The sequence below is a fragment of the Atta colombica genome, unplaced genomic scaffold (assembly GCF_001594045.1).
Source record: "Atta colombica isolate Treedump-2 unplaced genomic scaffold, Acol1.0 scaffold126, whole genome shotgun sequence".
Lineage (NCBI taxonomy): Eukaryota > Metazoa > Arthropoda > Insecta > Hymenoptera > Formicidae > Atta > Atta colombica.
Genome location: NW_017259213.1, coordinates 5,963,809 through 5,982,636, shown reverse-complemented (window position 1 = coordinate 5,982,636; position 18,828 = coordinate 5,963,809). Strand labels below are relative to the sequence as shown.

Here is an 18,828-nt window from a genome sequence, read left to right as displayed (position 1 = left end):
ATTACTAGTAATACTATTATATTTTACATTTTGTTGTTAGTATAATTTATTTGAAGAGTTATAAATACTTTATTTATCATTTATTATTTATAATTAAATGATTTTTCTTACATTTAGAATAAACAATGAATATTTACATATTGATATTTATTTTCTATTTTATTTGTTTAATTTATGACAGAATGGTGCTGTTTTTATATGATAATATCTTTTTGTATATGTTTTTAGTATACATTTGTAATTTTTATATACATCTGTTATTGAAATATTAAAATGTTTATTAAAATATTAAATATATATTATATTACATACATAGATTAAATTAAAATTTTTTTCTATAGAATTAAAAACAATCGCTCATTCTTTTACATTTTCAAATTTTATATAAAATCATTTATATAAAGTTGTTTTTCAGTAAAATAATTTAATTATATTCGATTGAAAAAACATAGGAAGGAGAGTGAGGAATATATTGATATTCATCATGTGTGTACCGTATATAAATATATGCGATACGAACAAGTGCAATAATTGTATAAGCCATTTTAATCCCAGCAAGGCTTTTAGTTTTTATCTGCGTATTTTCAGCTTTTTATTTCCTTTCCCATTATCGCATTTCAATTTGCAAAAACAAGATTCGGGGAGAAAAGCTTTTTTTCGTAGAATATCAATTGATTGATCTCGAAAAAAGATTTTAAAAGTTTTCATAATTTTTTTTAAGTATTAAACATTATTTTTTTATGGATTTCTAAAACTTTTCGTGGAAAGTGATAATGAAGTGCATATGAAGTTTTTTACTGAATGGAAAATTTGGAATTTAATAAAATTTTTAAACATAGGATTATTATTAGAACAGATATGGCAACATACGACAAACATATGATGATATATGATGTGTCTTAAATCTTATTAAAGGGTTCGTGTTATATTCGCTAGTCATTTCATCTAGTAATTTTTCACTTTCTTTCACATTTCATCCCCCCTCCCCCTCTCTCCCCCTCCCTCCCCCCCCTTCCCCTTTCCCTTCTCCTTTCTCCCTCCTTCTCTCCCTTTATCATCCTTTCTCATTTTCTATTTCTAGCCCTTTAGCTCTTTCTCTTGATTTCTATTTGAATATTCGATTCGCTTTATTTGAATATTCAAATTAACTGTCAGTCATCAGTTACATCGCACTTTTTGTGTCTGTCACAACATTAAAACGCGTGGGCGAAGCTATTCTACGATTATCGAATTCCGTGTTTCCAAATATTTTGACAGGTCCTACAGTGTATGACCTATTGTTATTTATGTAATTTCCTATACATCGATACCACGACCTAATGCTCGGCCGTAGTGCAACAGTTTAATTTCCTGAACGCATCCATTGATAATTGAACCCGCCAGATTCACTGCTAAAATTTTCCACGCGAATGCAATTTTGGACGTAACATTATGTTGGGCACATCCATTTCTATATTACATTTTCAAGAATGGACGTAATTGAATTCATAAACATCCATATTGTGCAAGAAATTTCGTTAAATTGTACCGTTAGATGCATGATTAATCGTATACTTCTTTTCTCGCCAATCAATATTGAAGGAAGCAAAGTAATAAATCGAAGCTATTATTATAGATAAGCCTGATGTCCGACGTAGATTTGGAAGCGTATGTCGTATATCTTAAAATTCATTTAACCGTCACTTTAATTCGTGCAATCTCAATGCTCAGTGTGGTGTGACTCGCAATAAATCTTATAACTGATACGTATCCGTAGGAGGTTCATCGACCATGGTTTTGCAATGCTGTGTCCCCGTGAGAATTCCGCTGTAAATCTGGCTTAATAATGATGGCTGGCATAAATTAAATTATAATAACGTGATCTAGGATGAGAAAATACTTAGTGGGAGAAACGATGGGATATCCTGTTTTCTTTTCATTATTTTGCGCGTTCAAGCTTGCATCGATATCTTAAGAGGAAGAGGAGGAAAAAAAGGCGTTTGAAGTAAAACGACAGAAGATTGTAGAAAATCCGATTTTCCAAGATTACGTTCCACATAAAGTTACAAAGATATTTCATTTTTGAAAATTGGAAATTGCGATGAATGACATTGTCCCTCGACGTTTTTGTTAAGGAAAAAATCGATTGAAAGTCTGTGACAAAATTTGTAAGTAAAAAGTGGTTCGCGTCAGAGAGAAATTTGGAACATTATGTACGTATATCTCATCGTGTATTTTCGTAATAAAGTGCAATATAAACGAAATTTGTCATCCAGATATCTGAGCTCTCATTAAATCGAGATTTGTTCATCCAAGCGAACGAATCGTAGCTTCCATTAAACACCAATATATTAAGACATCTAATTCTTCTCGTGATCAGTTTGGCCTCACCTGAAGTGTTTGCGCGTAAGTAAATGACGCCCGAGTGCACTCAAACTGGTGGATGGGAAAATGATTGGGAGCTTGTCGGTTGAAGAGAGTGTTATTGCTTGCTAACCGATCGTTCCTCCAATAATTTCGTTTTGCTCGTCTCTCCATAATTCCGCGTGATAATATTCAGTATGTGTGTATTGCGTATCGTGTGCCTGATTATATTCCACACTAAAGTTATCTTTGGGATGGAATTAAGCGATGAACTCGCGCGCGCGCGTGTCTGTGTGTGTGTGTGTGTGTGTGTGTGTGTGTGTGTGTGTGTGTGTGTGTGTGTGTGTGTACACGTAATTCACTGCATATGTATCTCGTGTAATGTGATATCGGGTTTTACTGGAATATTGAATGGCATTATATCACTTGTAATAATTAGAGACCATCTCGTTTCACAGATTTCCTTAATTAAATGCATTGCGTAGTGATTATGTAAACCAAACGTCGGAAGATACGATGGATGCCCGTTCATCTAAATTCATCTATTTAGACGCAAATAGTGTGAACAGCGTTATGGAATCGCATCAAAGAGCATTTCAAGAAGTATTATTTCATGGGAAGATTAAGATCAATTCGTCTTATTCGCTATTATCTAAGAAATGTGTAAATGAAGATCTTATGAACGAAGTATAAATTATTTATTCATTTTTAAACTCTTTGTACAATTTTTATGATAACAAAATAATATTATTGTGAAATATTAATGAAAAATATTTGTTCTCTCTTCTCTCTATTCTTACTATCCTTTAATTTCTCTCTTTCTCTCTCTCTCTCTCTCTCTCTCTCTCTCTCTCTCTCGCGGATATTACCCGCATATTTACGATGATCGATTTCCTATTGCATAACGGGATCGGATTATAAGTTATTGCCGAACGTACCGGATTTATCGTCCGTGTCGACGAAATGAGGATTCAATCGCGACAGTTTTAAGTAATCTAATCACAGGAAGAGAGTTATCACATAACGGCTGCGGTGGAGCTGTGAATTGACAGCGAAATGCATTATCTAATTCGCGCGCGCTAATAGCATGCTAATTTCCTTTTGCCTCCAAAACTTCGGTCGATATCGAGACGCGCCGCGTCATGCAATGTCATCAGTCGTTGAAACAATGGTAAAAGCGATGACCTAATTGGACCGAGAGCATTCACGTGGTTGGATAAAATCGTGGTTGCGAAAATGTTCGTTTATAGAATAAACGACTCTCCATGCTATACAAATGATTCTTTTTTGCTTGCTATTAAATCAGATTTATTTGTAAAGCCGCGTAGTTAAATACTATAAAATAATTCTGACGTAAAACCTTACGTCATTTAAGTAAAAAAACCGATCTGAGAGAAGTCTCTTATTTTATTCGTTCATGTGAGTGGATGTTAGTTATCGAAGCATTTACTGGTGCTATAGGATTAGTGTCGGGATCAAGTGGGATTTAAGTAGAACCGATGTTCCGTTTCTCTGTTCTCGGCAGATCCGCATTTTCGTAAGAGTGTTCTCATGAGTTTAAGCTTCTGCTTTGCGCAAGTTCCCTCCGCATTAAGTAAAAATGCCTATCATAAAAGCCAGATTAACTCTTCCAACACTTTTTGCGAAAATATAATTTTATAATATATGAGATTATAAATATATTTTTGAAGAAATATGTCTTCTCTACTGAGTCGAGAGAAAGAAAGAGAAAGAGTGGGAAAAGTGTCTATAATTTTATCTGTTTTGCGAAAAAATATAAAATTTAGTACAATGACATCATGAAACTGCATATATAAAAAATATTTTTGTAAAACGCAATTTGTAAATGCATTCAGTATAAAGACGTATTTTTCTCTTTTAATAAAATAAAAATTTGTGGGCATTGAACTTTCTTTTGTCGTTAATTTTTTAGCGAAAAACTGAAAGCATAACTGCATAACGCAGTTTATTCGCATACTATACAATTATGAATAAATTGAAGTCGCTAAGAATAATAATCAAATGATCACGTATGCATTAACTCCACAGTAGCATAAATAGCACACAGAATATCAGACAGGTTTTTATTTCTTCTTTCTCGTATTTTGAAGATCATGTATATATGGAGTGTTATCAAATAAAATTTTAGTGGTATGTTCTATCATAGTTTTGAAGTCGAATTTTTCCTAAAAATTCGACTTCAAAATAAGAGACTATTATTAGCAGCAGCTTTTCATTCTCGTTATACTTCGAATTAAATCAAATGTTTGAATTTTATGTGAAAAATTATGTGAAAGAGAAAAATATGATTTTATCACGTTATTAACGCTTTATAAATACATGAGAGCTCTTTGATTTTCAATATTTAATTCTGTGAGCATATCTAATGATAGCTATTAAATATAATTAACATCTGCAAAAGACAGATTAAATTATCTCTTTTCCAGCTTTGAGCTGTTAAAATATATTTACAAATGCCATTTATCAGCAATTCTTTACAAGCAATATTGATTTAATAAAACATTTGAATTTATGAAAATGAGACGTAAGCACGATAACATATTTCCTTGATTCTCAGTTTAGTTTCAAGTTTTAGTCAATAATATATTATAAATATCGACGAATTTTTCCTTACTGCTTTATCATATTAAGCCATCATTTTCCAAGACCAATAAAATTTTAGTAAGTTCTAAAAAGTTGAGTAAGTTTAGGACGCTCAATAGATTGAAGACTCACACTCTAAATTTCTTGGAGTGAAATTTTACTTCGAGAGAATGAAAATGCAACCATTTTTGAAAAGGAATGACAATTCTCTAAAAGTAAAATATTTTCACTCTTTTTCAAAAGTAGCTGTATTTTCACTCTCTTGGAGTGAGATTTTGCTCCAAGAAATTTAGAATGTAAAGTTGACAAGACTGTATAAGCGTATTTAAACATATTATGATGTTATACTCACAATATCATTTCATCTCCGTTTTGACGTGTTGATGTCCGATATTTCGATAAATTTACAGAAAATATATCATTATGACGAAGAGGAATCGACTTTAGTGAATTTTCTGCAAAGTTCACCCGTAGCTATTCGATCTAGACGAAGAAGCGATGTTTGTGAAAGCTCGAGAATACGATAGCCGCGATAACCGGCTGGATGTTTCTTTTGTTTTAAAAGTTACACTTGGTACTTTTATATCAATACAAATACCTCCGCAATACGACATTTTACAGCATGATAGGTATTGTGTCAGTTCGTTATTGAACATGAAACCTCCACGCTTTGATAATAAAAAACGCTTTAAAGGTATTGTTCTGTGCGTTTTAGCTATAAAAATTTTTTAAACAATTTTGCCTATATCCCAGTAGAAATTTCATGAAATGGTATTATATCGATATAACTTTTGCCTCAATCCATAATAAAGATGATGTGACGATATATAAAATAGAAACTAGAAAGAGAAAGAGAAGATAAGAAAAATTAAATTATTGCTAAGATAAAATTTGTTGATTTTTATTAAGAGCGTTTTCATCCATTGAAAAACCTTTATTGTAATTTAGTTTAATTAATTTAGTTTAACTATAGCTAATAGTGATGGAAGTTAACTAGACACTATTAATAATTCTCTAATGAAATTCCAATTTTACGTTCACTTTGTAACATAAGTACAAGTAATGATCTGTAATGGTCTGTTTCATATAAACTAGACAAGTAATGATCTGTTTCATATAAACTAGAAATTTAGACTGATGATGTGACAGCAAAATTTGATATATACTCGCGTAAAACTTCGATAAACAGCGATTTAATTGAAAAATATATTTTCATTAATGTTCGCGAATATTCATTACTCTCATTGGCTCCAATAAATTCAGCGCGGTGCAATTTGCGTTTTTGTGTTTTTTGTTTGTTTCGAGTTTCATTCAAAGAACATTGCAATCACGCTTTGTTCCGAAGAAGAAAATATTGGTAGTGTAGCGGCTTTTTCTTTCAAATAACTGACAATGAGTTATTTTGTGGAAATTAGGAAGCGTAAAAAATTGCACGGGAATCTCGGAAGAGAAATTTCATGTACATGGATGTATAATCGCAATTTTGTTCGTGAAGTTCTTACAGGATATTGAGTGCACGCGAAGCTGCGCATATACATGAAATTATCTATTTCTCTCAGCATAGAGATTATAGTAAATATTTTAAGGACAATTTATTCTACATAGAAAATGTAATATAAAGGTATTTCTCGTTTTTATTTATAACAGAATCTGGTAACAGATATAAGTTACTTCTCCAAATATTCTATTCTAAAATATATATTTTATTTATAAGTATTTTTATTTTAATTTCCACGGGTTTAAAAATTCTATCTCGTATGAATGTGTAAATTATAATTGTGATAAAAATGTATAAAAAAGATTATTTAAATTAATACGAAAAGAACAATTTTGTTGAAAAATTTAGCTGAATACAGCTCTGAAAATAATTTATTAGACTATTAAAATGATTATGTAGTTCAAATTGGTTACTAGAGTGCTACAATTTTTTACTTGTTTGATTTTTCTTTATAATATTATTTTGATTTAACAATATTACTTCCAAATCTGTTTAATTAAATTTTTAGATACTTTAAAGTCATTTTTTTTTCGTATAGAAGATAAAAAGTTATCAAAGGAAAAAAAACATTTGGTGTTACACACAAATATATAATATTTATTTCACAATATTGTAGTTATTCATTTTTAAGTGTCAAATTCCTTATTTATTCTATAATCTATGCTCCACGACTTTATTGTTCGTTTCTACATTTTGTGCGTACGTAGAAAAGTATAAAGTGGCACAAAACACGTTCAGCTATACAAGAAGCAGAGTCACGTTGCGAGGCTCTGAATTTTATAACGGCGCGATCATGATCGGGCACAGCTGCTTGGAGAACTAGGTTGATGCTTGACAAGTGGGACGTAGCTCTTTAATAAGGACGTCATGGAAGGAAAGAAAAAACTTATATTAACTTCCTCGTTGTGGTTAGCGTCTATTTTCTACCGATCGCTAGAATCGATTATGCATTCAACGTGTCATACCGTCGCATAATATGCAAGTAAATTTGTTGGGAAATTTGCTTATAAAAAAAGAGGAAATTATTAGCAAATTTACATACAATACACTGTGTAAAATGTTCAACGCATCTTTAAATATACGTGTGATCGCATACGTAAATTTTTTTATGCGTATGTGTATTATGTATTTTATCATCTGTATTTGCTTTCATATCGATTTAATGGAAAAAATCTAATTCTAATATTTATTGTTTTTGTTACGCTTTAATTTCTTTTTTTATATGTGCTTTTATATTATTAAAAAATTTGTCAGAATCATTTTCTTTGATAAAAATAAATATTAATTATGAATACGTGAAAATTTTAATTAAATAACAATTCTACAAATAACGAAAATTACACTGTATAATTTTATATAATTTCTGTCTCATATATTTGCTCTCTTTTCAGTACGTTTTACAATAATTAAAACCCTTTTTAAAATCCTCAAAAAAAATTTTGAATGATAATGGAATTTCCGAGAAAATTTTGCAGAAAAAATCAAGTGATATATTTTTATTTCTTTTTTTTGGTAAATATTATAGTATAGTTTTTGCATTTTATTTTAAAAAGAATAAATTTACATATCTATAAGTTTTGTAAGAAAATTGGATGTTGTCATCACTTTAGCTTCAAATTTTCACGAGGGAAAATAGAAAGTGGAATAGAAGTGAAATATTCCCTTTGTGTAAACCATCAGAGGCGCTGTAAACAATACTGCAAAACGACCCTTGTTATTCAGACCAAGTGTAAATTTGAAAATTTCGTTGTATGTGATGTACCATATCTTCCCTAGAGAACTTTTTAAAAAAGTACGAAAAAGAGATAATTTTTACGTATAAAAATTAGTTTTTAAGCAAATATAACTTGTATATGAAGTACCCTAAGGCACTTTTTTTTCATAAAAGGATGATATTAAGATGACATTCTCAGATTTTAACCTTTTATTAACAAAATGAAATCAAGGCAATAATAGCAATTTAAATATTAGAATAGGGTTAAAATTAGATTTTATAAAAAATTAAGATTGAGACATGCAGATAAAATATGATAAACATATATATAGTAAAATGACTATCTCCTTTTTATCTAAAAATCTTATATTTATCTAAATAAAATCTTTTATCTTTTATTAATGGAATTTTTATATCAGTTGTAAATGTGCAAATAATGATGAAAATTCGAACATTATCGAGAGAGCATCTACTTTTCACTAATGAAACAACGTCCTGATATTCGATAGATGATATCGTCTTACTGCTATTGAGTAGATTTTCTCTCCGTGATCCTATACAAAATATCTAAATATAGTGCATTCAACGATTCTGGAACGAAGAAAGCGCGTGATATATCCGAGCTTCTTTCTTAATGTAACGCATACTTTTTTCCCCTTTTTCTCTTCACCCTTAGTGCTTATTGATTTTCAAAAGACTCGTTATATTTCCATCGTAAAGAATCCGCGGATTAACGATGAAATTAGAGCGGACGAGTAATTGAATAGAGGAATCGACGCTGGGACGTTTTACGTGTGTGCACAGGAGAGGGAACCTGTTGCTTGCCTGTCTTCCAGCCGCCTGGCACGCAGGGCGAGCGACTTTTTACTATTATCGTGGTTAGGGAAGGAAAGAAAGAGACAGGGAATAACACGCTCATTAAATTTTCAGAGTGTCGCATCGTGGTCGTCGTAACGACCGCAATGACGACGTTTTAATTGCCGAAGGAGCGTAAATCCTAAAGTCATAATAACCATCGCGCGCGAACTTGGCGACTTTCAGTTTTCCTGTCATCTTGGACTTGACTGTTCTGAGAAGACTTTCCGTCGTCATTACGATGTCGTATCCTTTTCCCTTTCTTTCACTTCTTTTGTTGGACAATTTGGGGCGGAATTCGTCGCAAATGGGAATTCTGCTTGTTATATTCGGTATTATTAGTGTTCTGCCAGGAAAAAAGCGAATACTCTTAATACTATCGCGGATAATCGTATTTTAGTTCCATTTTGGATCATTTAAACTTTTTTTTTATTAGGTACAGAATATTGAAAATTTATATACGTGAATACAAATATATAAATAGATAATTCTAATGATACAAATAATATCAAAATAATTCTTTGCTAAACGAAAACAGGAATAGGAAATTACCAAATTGGTACCTTCAGCGGTTCTAGTAGGAGAAGATAGAAGCCATTTGAAGAAGTCATTCGCTTTGAAGTAAAAGCACGGAACGAATAGATGTTCTTCATCTTGCATGAGAAATCTCTTGCTCTCACGAAGAAGCTATTTAATATCTCAAAGTATTTGGCTGTGAACGTGTGATCACAAGCATCTATAACAGAAAGATACGAACGTGCACAAAATTATTTATGACGCTTCGTTCTTCTTATACATCTCAACGTGACACTTCTTCATTTTTTTTCTTATTTACAGCAACGTATTCGCTTTCGAATATCGTTACATTTTTGAAAACACATTTGCTCCATTTTTAATTCCATTTGTCTCGTCAGATTCCCAATGGAAAACGAAATTTTGGCCAACATCGATAGATAGTTCTCTTGATTTGTGGTAAGAATAGTTCAAGTAGCTACACTGTACAAGTCTGTAATCAATCAGAGGAGCGAAAATATTTGTTCTCGGACAGGAGTAATATTGTCCTTCTCGTGAAAACAAAAGGATGTCGGTCCGTTAGCAGGGAAGATGTATTTCGGAAGATTTGTTGCGACGCTTTTCAAGAGATGGTGAGATGAGAAATACGATTCTTTTTTCCAAAAGAAATTGTGTACCGAAGCTCGAAAAAATTCGAATATTTCCGGTCTGATCAATGGCAAAGCATGCAGAAACCATTGAATTCTCTCACCAGTCTCATCCCCATGTATGCAAATGTGTACTACGATGTGCATTTCTAAATTGTTACTGGATTTCCAGAGGGAGGTGAGAATCGATAGGTATTGGATGGTATTACATCGAAGATTTGTCAATAATCATTTTCGCGGCATGAATCGCGTCAATCGATGAACTTTCGGACGCGATGCTTAAAGGGATTATCTTTGCGGTGCGTTTCTTGGATTAAGCGACTAAACCGCGCGAAACAGCTAGTGACTATCCGGCCAAAACCTATCAAGCCGCATTATATAATACTGCGCGCGCGTCATCAGAATGCGGAAACACACCTACGACATTAATAATGGTACTATACTCGATGGTTTTGCTCGCGCAAATCACCTACGGGAAAACAAAGCGAATGATTGACACACGGTGGCAACATGTACAAGCTCTAGTCTAGAGAGCCTGGTAAGCTTTACTGGCAAAGCGAGTTTCGAATATAGACAAATGTACACGCAAGCACTTAAGCCGTAATCACACTGTCAGTTACGATTGTCAGTCATGATTGCCGATTAACGGTTTCATTGTCAATCATAATGCAGCTAATACGGACTAGTTACAACGTGAACGGCTAAAATAAAACTTGCGACTGGCAACTGTAATCGGCAATCTGCAGTGTGATTACGGCTTTACGTGGGATTATGGTCAACCGCCTGTCGGCACTCCCACCTGTCGCTACATATACTCGGAGCATGCGAGGAATTATCTCTCGATAATCAGACAATGAGTCCATCTCTGCATTTATGCAGGTACATGTTCGTCGAATTCGCGGTGAACCGCAGGACATGATTTTTTCCTCACGTTTACCTGCGTAGAGGAAGCGATTGGCTTCGGCAATATATACGGTTCACCAGTACTAGACCCGGACGACGGGCTCCACTCTCTCGTAGTGGTGGTAGCTAGGATCGATCCAACCTATCTTCCACCATTCCTCGCCCCGTCGCTCACCGTGGTCACGTTTCTCTCGCTATCCCTCTCTCCCTCTCCCTCTTTCTCTCTCTTTCTCTCTCTCTCTCTCTCTCTCTCTCTCTCTCTTCCTCCCCTCTCTCTTTTGCTCTTTCTGTTCGTTGCTTCAACCCGAAGTGAACAGCCCGACATGTAGCACGTATCATCTCGGATCCGGTCGCTCGTTTGCTCGACCCCTAGATTCCGCAGATTTTTTTTTTTCCAATCGATGGCACCTCGTATGATGAGCTCTTCTCGCTTATGCACTGGTCTAGTCGTGTGTGAGTTCTCGTTTTCGTTACTTATTGGGTAGTACGTCGACGTATCTATGCATGAGAGGACCGAAGTATATTCAGTGTCGGAGTATGAATAAATCGATTGTATTGTATGTTGCGCCGTGTTAAGCGCTTCGAAGCTCTCACGTGAAGATGTGATTTATTTTCGTGTCGCTTTTACGCTTCATTGTCATATATATCATGCAAGTTCACAATGGACTCAGAAGATTCTTCTGATTCACAATATTGACTTGTCAGTCATATTGTGATTTCCGAAAATCAAGAGACTTGACAGTTTTTTGAAGAAGCTTTCTCGTAATTCGGTTTCATCACTTTTTGTTGGAAACTAACTACGGCCAGGCAGTTACGCAAAACTTTGGATTATCTCTAAATTTACTCGCTTTGCGCTGTGATATGCTACGCCTCTAGTTCCTATTAAGGTATTCGATATCTGCTGTTTAGCCTGAATGTGCTAGCAATATAACATGCGAAGCATCACGTGAATTCGAGATTTCTTAGTCGATTCGCTTTAATACCTCGCTGTCTAGACAGTGGTAAGCTTATTAATTAAATATATTCCAAACAATTCTCCTGAGATATATTATCGATACTTTACATGGGAAAAGCTAATAGATATATATACATCCAATTGATTTTATATTACAAACAAATCATATAGTGCGATAATTTTCTATCGGCTGCTAGTAATGCTAACTTACGTTTTCTATTTCCAAGCTATCTCATCTAACTTTGATGTACTTAACTCGATGAAAACTATCTTGAATTCTTAATTCCATTAATAGATTAAGTTGAGATATAAGATCATTGCACATCTAAAGCCAAGAGATGGGATAACTTCATGGCTGAATATCGTCTTATAAACTTTATCTACTTCGGTTGATTGAATAATTAAGTCCGTTCCAAACAACAAAGTCTGATGCTTGTAATCTATAAGCTTTAGCATTACTTTAAGAGAAATCATAATTATTACGTAACTCAGAAACAGCGATGAAATAAATACAAGTAAGAGTGTAATATTTATAGTTATAAGAATTATAAAAGTTATGAGTAACAGACAAAAGAATTTCTCTTTCAAGGTGAAAATTTATCGCATTCCATTATATATCCATTATATATAATTTCTTATATCGTAGAAATTATATTTAGCGAACTATTTATTATTTCTCTTGCGTTCTCCGTCGTGAGTTGTTATGATAATTACACCGTTTAATAACGTAGCATTTTTCTTCGGTGCTGTATTAGCATTTCTGTTTCATTATGCGTTTTTAAAACGTTTCTAAGCACGGAATGAACGTTATTCACTTTGCATTTGATCTATCTCGATAACGAGGTATTTCTGCCTACGGATGCACGATAAAAACGAATAATTATTTTAACACCCCCAAGAGAAGCATGAAATTTGTGTCCGTCCTGAACAATAGATAATATTTGCAACTTTACAACTGATGTAGTCTCGAAAGCGCTTACACAATTTGAATGTCAATTTGTAACGCGTCTCAATGGTCCCCTTAATATTGAATTCCGAAAATCTAAATAATAATGTGCTGTATAGTTTCTGTCGGAGTTTCATTTTAACTCGACTGACTAGCTATCTATATTAAAATTTTAGTTCTGAAAATGCATAGGGCACGAACTCCGTAGAATTCTTACTCTTAATTTCGAGCAACCGGAAACGATCGGAGGAAGACGGAGGAAGATTCTGCATAACTTAAAAAAATTTACATTGTGTTCGTACATTTCGAAAGATAAAAGAACTAAATTTAATACGATAGGAAGAGAGAGAGAGAGAGAGAGAGAGAGAGAGAGAGAGAGAGAGAGAGAGAGAGAGAAAGAGGGGGGGAGGCTTGTACGATGTCTGAATTTATAATTCGTCTCATCAAACTTTCTGCCGATTGCTTATCCTGTGTGATTTCATCTACGAAAACAAACATCGCAAAGACATAAAAAATTAGCAGAGAAAATTAATGAAAAAATTAATAAAGAAAGAAAAAAAAAGGTCAATGAGTAAAACAGATGTCAAATTTATCAGAAAACGTATATATATTTAATTTTTGAAGTTAGACAAACAAATAAGAAATTTAAACATAGTATATGCTCTTTTGTTTCGCAATTTACACTTTTCGACCTTTATTTATCCAGATTTCACGTAAGATCGAGAACAAATATTTGTGACATTAGCAGAGACGATTTATTTGATAAATCCTACAAATTTTTATGTGATTACCTTGCTGTGTTTAATGTTTCAACTTCACAAGAAGTTCCTTTCTTTCTGTCGGATAAAATTCGTGTACCTTCGTGCTTTTTAGCCATTTTTCATTGTTGCGGTCGCTCAATGGACCACGAAAGCTGCAGCGGACGGTGAAAAAAGTTCACCTTATTTGATCATTATATCGAGCGAAGAAAGTTACCTACCTTCGTTAGCGTGCTCACCGCCGTGTACGCCTCGCTAAATTGCTTGTTGAAACTCATTAAAACAGTTTCACACACACATGACGCGCGTACATAATCGTTAAAAGCACGGCATCGTTATTGAATATTGACTCAAACGAGGTGGCGTGTCGGCGAAATACGATATTTCGCTAGTTTAATCGCGACTTAATCGTGTCACCGTCAATTATTAGATGTGGTAAGACGTATTCCGCAAATTTGCATTACTTTCTTTTGACAAGTGCGAATAGTTTCTTACTTCTTAGTATTCTCCGTTAATATTGCCCTTTAATTAGACGAAGTCTTTTAATTACGTCGCTCTGGATAAAAGAGGAAAGTACCTGTGTTTTTAAATCCTTTCATTCTTTGGAAATAACATAGTATTTTATAGAATAAGAATTTCGTTTCTTTCACTTATTCTTTGGGCACAAAGGGAATGATTTATGCATCACGATCTACGGAAAGTATAACACATACATACACACACAAACACATACTCATACGTAGCATATAGGCGATATTCTCGAAATTTTTTTATCTGTAATATATCAGATCGTTTTAGATCTCTTCATGTTTTATGCAAAGAAAATTCATTTATAAAAACGTGGAAAACGTGTATGTGGATGCCTTCTTTGTCGTGAGCAAATGTTTAAAAATCTATCATTATCACATTAAAAAAGACTTCCAGCCACGTGTAGCGTATAAGCTTCTATCCATGTGACGTCGCCAGATGTCGACGATAAATATGACGTTGCTCTTTTATCGCTGTCGTGATGTGTAATATTTTCTGATCGCAATTGGTGTCACCGCATATTCACCTTATTCAGACATTCGTAAATCATTTTTATTTCTCGTTCGCGCTAATCGATTTCATCAAAATCTTGCATCGTGATTATTAAAAAATGTTTTTAATTAATTTTTTTTTTTCTTAAATATTATTTATTTATTAATAATAATCTCAGAGCGTGACTAATCAAAAAAGTTTACATATACTTAAACAGTATATCTCAATTAAATTTCAATTTACACCACAATTTCCATTTACATTTGATGTGAGGCTAACCCTATGTTGTAATAATTCACGAAAGATATAATTTACATTATTCTGTTTGTTTAATTTAATGAGGGACGCATATCTAATGATTTAGCATCATAGCTGCAACATTTAATGAAGTAACTCTTTATCAATCAATAATTATGGATGTAATGTTAATACATAATCGATGAAAATGTATCATGTTTATCAATTTGTGCGTTAAGCGTCCGCGTAACTGATTGTATAACAATGTATTATGTGAATTAATTGTACGGTTTCTATTTGATTGTAGTCTTTGTTACAAAATGTAGTATAATGTAACAATACATACGATACAATACATCGTAAATTTTGTTAATTTCTAACGCGAGCCACACAATTGTTGTCGTGCAGAAATTAAAATTTAATAATTAATCGTATTAGTATGATATTTTCAATCTAATAATCATTTGAACTTTTCCGATTAAAAAATCTACAATTGCAAATTATAGCAAGCGATGTTTTATAAATTTAACAAAAATTCAATATATTTTTTATTAATAAAAATTCATTCACATACAAAGGTAAATAAGTTTTCGAGGAGATTGTTACAATGTGGCTGATTTTTTTTTGTATAAATATGTGTAAGTGAGAACACAGTTTCTATATACGTGGTATTTTATATAATCTATAAGTGAATAATTGAAATTAGAATTTTAAGGAAAAAAAATCATTATTTCTTATAATTTCATATTTTATGTACCTCTGTACTTAGATATAAAAAAGGAGAAAAAGAGATTATAAAATTTTTTTAAAGGAAAATTAATTGAAATACATAAAGTTAACCGAAGAAAATGGCTTTTTTATCTTTGCCTTACAGACGTCGTTCTGAGACTTCGTCAGAGAGACGCTTTATTTAAACTCACTTATAAACTGAAAAATTAACAGTGTTTTGACATTAGAAGAACTAATACTAAATTTCGCATTAATCGGATTATATGGCAAACATGCTTGCTGCGAATTTTATACAATGAAAATTTGAGAGAGCATATTTGACGTATAATCCACATTCACCCCGGAATTTGATATTCACTCTTTGGGATCCAGAGGAGAGATAAATATGTATATTTTTATTTAATTTACACCTGTACAGTAAATAATAAAGCAGTATCGGTCGATCGCCCTCTGTGTCGTGTTTTGTTTTGTTTTTTTTTTTTCGAATTTTGCGATTTTACAATCGGATGTGTATCGGCAACGAGGATTAATAATGAGAGAGCGATACAAGAATCGCTTGAAATATGCATTAAATTTACATCGCCAGGTTCGCGAACTGGAATTTCCATGAAAGTACTAGCAATCTCTAGTAAGATTAGATTAGCTGATTGAGATTCGTTGGAACGTGAAAATTATGTGGGCTGCAGTGTCAAGATCGTTGGAGATACTCGTTGCCTTCTTCGAATACTACACTACCAGGTAAAGTACAGTTTACGATGTATGCAGTGTACGTATTTTCGTAACAAAGAGCATAAGCAACATTTAGCTACGAGACTATAAGTGCACATTTATAAATAAGCATATTATATGGACAGCGCGATATAGAACAATACAAATTTTTACAGTTTATTGCCTGCAGTAATAGAAGAACCTATATAGATATAAGATCCCATATAGATAGAAGAAAATCCTATAGAAGAGTTTTTAACGCGCATTCAAAAGAATTAAAAACTTAATTAAGACGATTGCAACATTGTAATTTAATTTGTTTTTATATTGACTAAAATTTTATGTGCAACATGACATATAATATTGACATTTGAAACTATTATCATCATTCCCTTTTTTAAATACATAAAAAAATCTCTTTTTATTCCTGTATTAAACTAGAATTCTCTTTCTCGCTTTCGTCAAATATCAAACATATACTTATTTCATCTTAAATTCTAAAAGTGTATAGTTCAACAAAAGACTTGTATTAAATTTTACATTCAATCTTTTATGACATAATAATTGGAATTTTTCTGCGAAAGAAGATTATAAGACGGCATTTGAAATCGCTGAAAGATTGAAAGGTTAATTGCTACTTATATAAATGTATTATGAAGGATTAAAAGTAAACAATTTATTACTTTATATAAATATTAATTATGATATGTATATTAACATAATGGCGTAAAATTATTTTTTATGTTATTTATATTTTTCGTATGATACTAATGTAAAGATACTAATGTATGATATAATATTTTGAACACAATATTTAATACGTAGTATATTTGTCATTTTTTGAACACAGTGCTACATTTTTTTTTTAACGGATGTGATCAGAGTAATATGCATTATACACACAGCCAGGCAATTTACCTTTCATAACGTGACCTTGCCTTGGAACGATTTCTCGGACATAAACAGTGAAATAGTATCGTGCAGAAAAGATGCATAAAAGCCTTTTCAGCGTCTTTCCGCGTCAACGTGACAGTTTTAGAGTTTTGGAAAAACGCAGCAATAGGGTTAAGGGCCACAGGAGTGCTGTGTATCAGCGTGAGAAAGTACTCTACACATCGATGGTCCTCAAGGACATCCCGTTGAGTGCGAACAATTTCGGAATATCCATCGGAATCTATCTCTCTCGGTAGCCACCCTCGATTTGAAAATATTCGAGGCGAGCAGTCGAATCGTCCTTGTGACACTCGGAGAAGCATCGCGAAATGGCAAGCCGTCGCTTTCGTTTCCGAGTATTTTCAGTGCCTTTTTGCGACGACAGGAGCAATTTTTGCTCTTTTGCCAAGCATCGTAACGTTTCTCGAAACACAGGACAAGAAAACTGGCAAATCCGTGCCATTTGCACACTCAGTTGACATAATATTTTATTTATTGGAATGATCGGCGTCGATAATATATCGTATATTTCATGAAAGTGTTGTTGGCAAGATAAGACTAGTGTGATTTTTAAATAAAATGACTTGTGAATCACTTGTGACTTATCTTCATATAAAACAGAATTGAGAAAAGATAATGTTTTTTTCTTTTAAAAAACAAAACACGTATTTTTAAAATATATTTTTAATGTTTCATACAGTAGCTTTAAACAGTATCATTAAAAAAACATATTAAAAGCATCAATTGAGCATGTTTTAAATAATTTAAAATATGATTTTTATCAAACCCAATATATCAAATATTTTCATTTTATTGGTGATATGTTATAGTATGCTAAGAAGAATTTGCTTTCTTTACAGAATATTCAATGTCGTATGTAGAAAAAAATATTTTTTCAAGTTCAAGTCTTTAAAATAAAAAGTTCAAATTATAGAGAGTTACAATTTGCAAAATAATCTCCTACATTCTTCACTCTTAATAAATTGATTTTATTACAAACAAATATGTGATAAAATTTATGGTCTTTCTATTTCACGTTCTAACATTGTAGTAGAAATATTTAGAGAATGCTTTTGGTGTTTTTTTGTAAACAGCGTTTCAATAATGTAATTGAAATGCTAAGGTAACATTGTTGATTTGTTCACGATTCGGCAACAGATTGGGTACACACTCACGTCCTGGAATGATAACGCTGTTAAATTAATCACGTATTGTCGTCGAAACACGTTAAGGCATAACGTGTTTCGATGACAATAACGAACAGGTGACGTAGCGAATTGAAATTGGCAATTTGAAATTACAAATAGCGAATCAAAAGCGAAAGGGAAGTTGTTTATTAAATTTTTCTTATATGTTTTTCTTATTAATTAAAAGTATGAAACAGAGAAAATCTACAAAAATTTAATTTACCTTTTTTATCTCATTATTTTATTGGCTTGAATTTCACCAAATTTAATATACGAGA

The 18,828-nt window shown here is 32.5% G+C and overlaps 1 protein-coding gene across 4 annotated transcripts in view; it reads left to right on the top strand.

Annotated features, from left to right (window-relative positions):
* Positions 1 to 18,828, top strand: part of LOC108684183 (synaptotagmin-7) — a 158,072-nt gene that overhangs the window by 120,776 nt on the left and 18,468 nt on the right. Inside the window, exon 1 of one of the 4 annotated variants that reach the window (XM_018188348.1) lies at positions 16,396 to 16,460. The exons of the other annotated variants lie outside the window; for them this stretch is intronic. Within the exon in view, the coding sequence (XP_018043837.1) occupies positions 16,396 to 16,460 (65 nt within the window). Of the gene's footprint in view, positions 1 to 16,395; positions 16,461 to 18,828 lie in introns of those variants that run through there. 4 annotated transcript variants of the gene reach the window in all.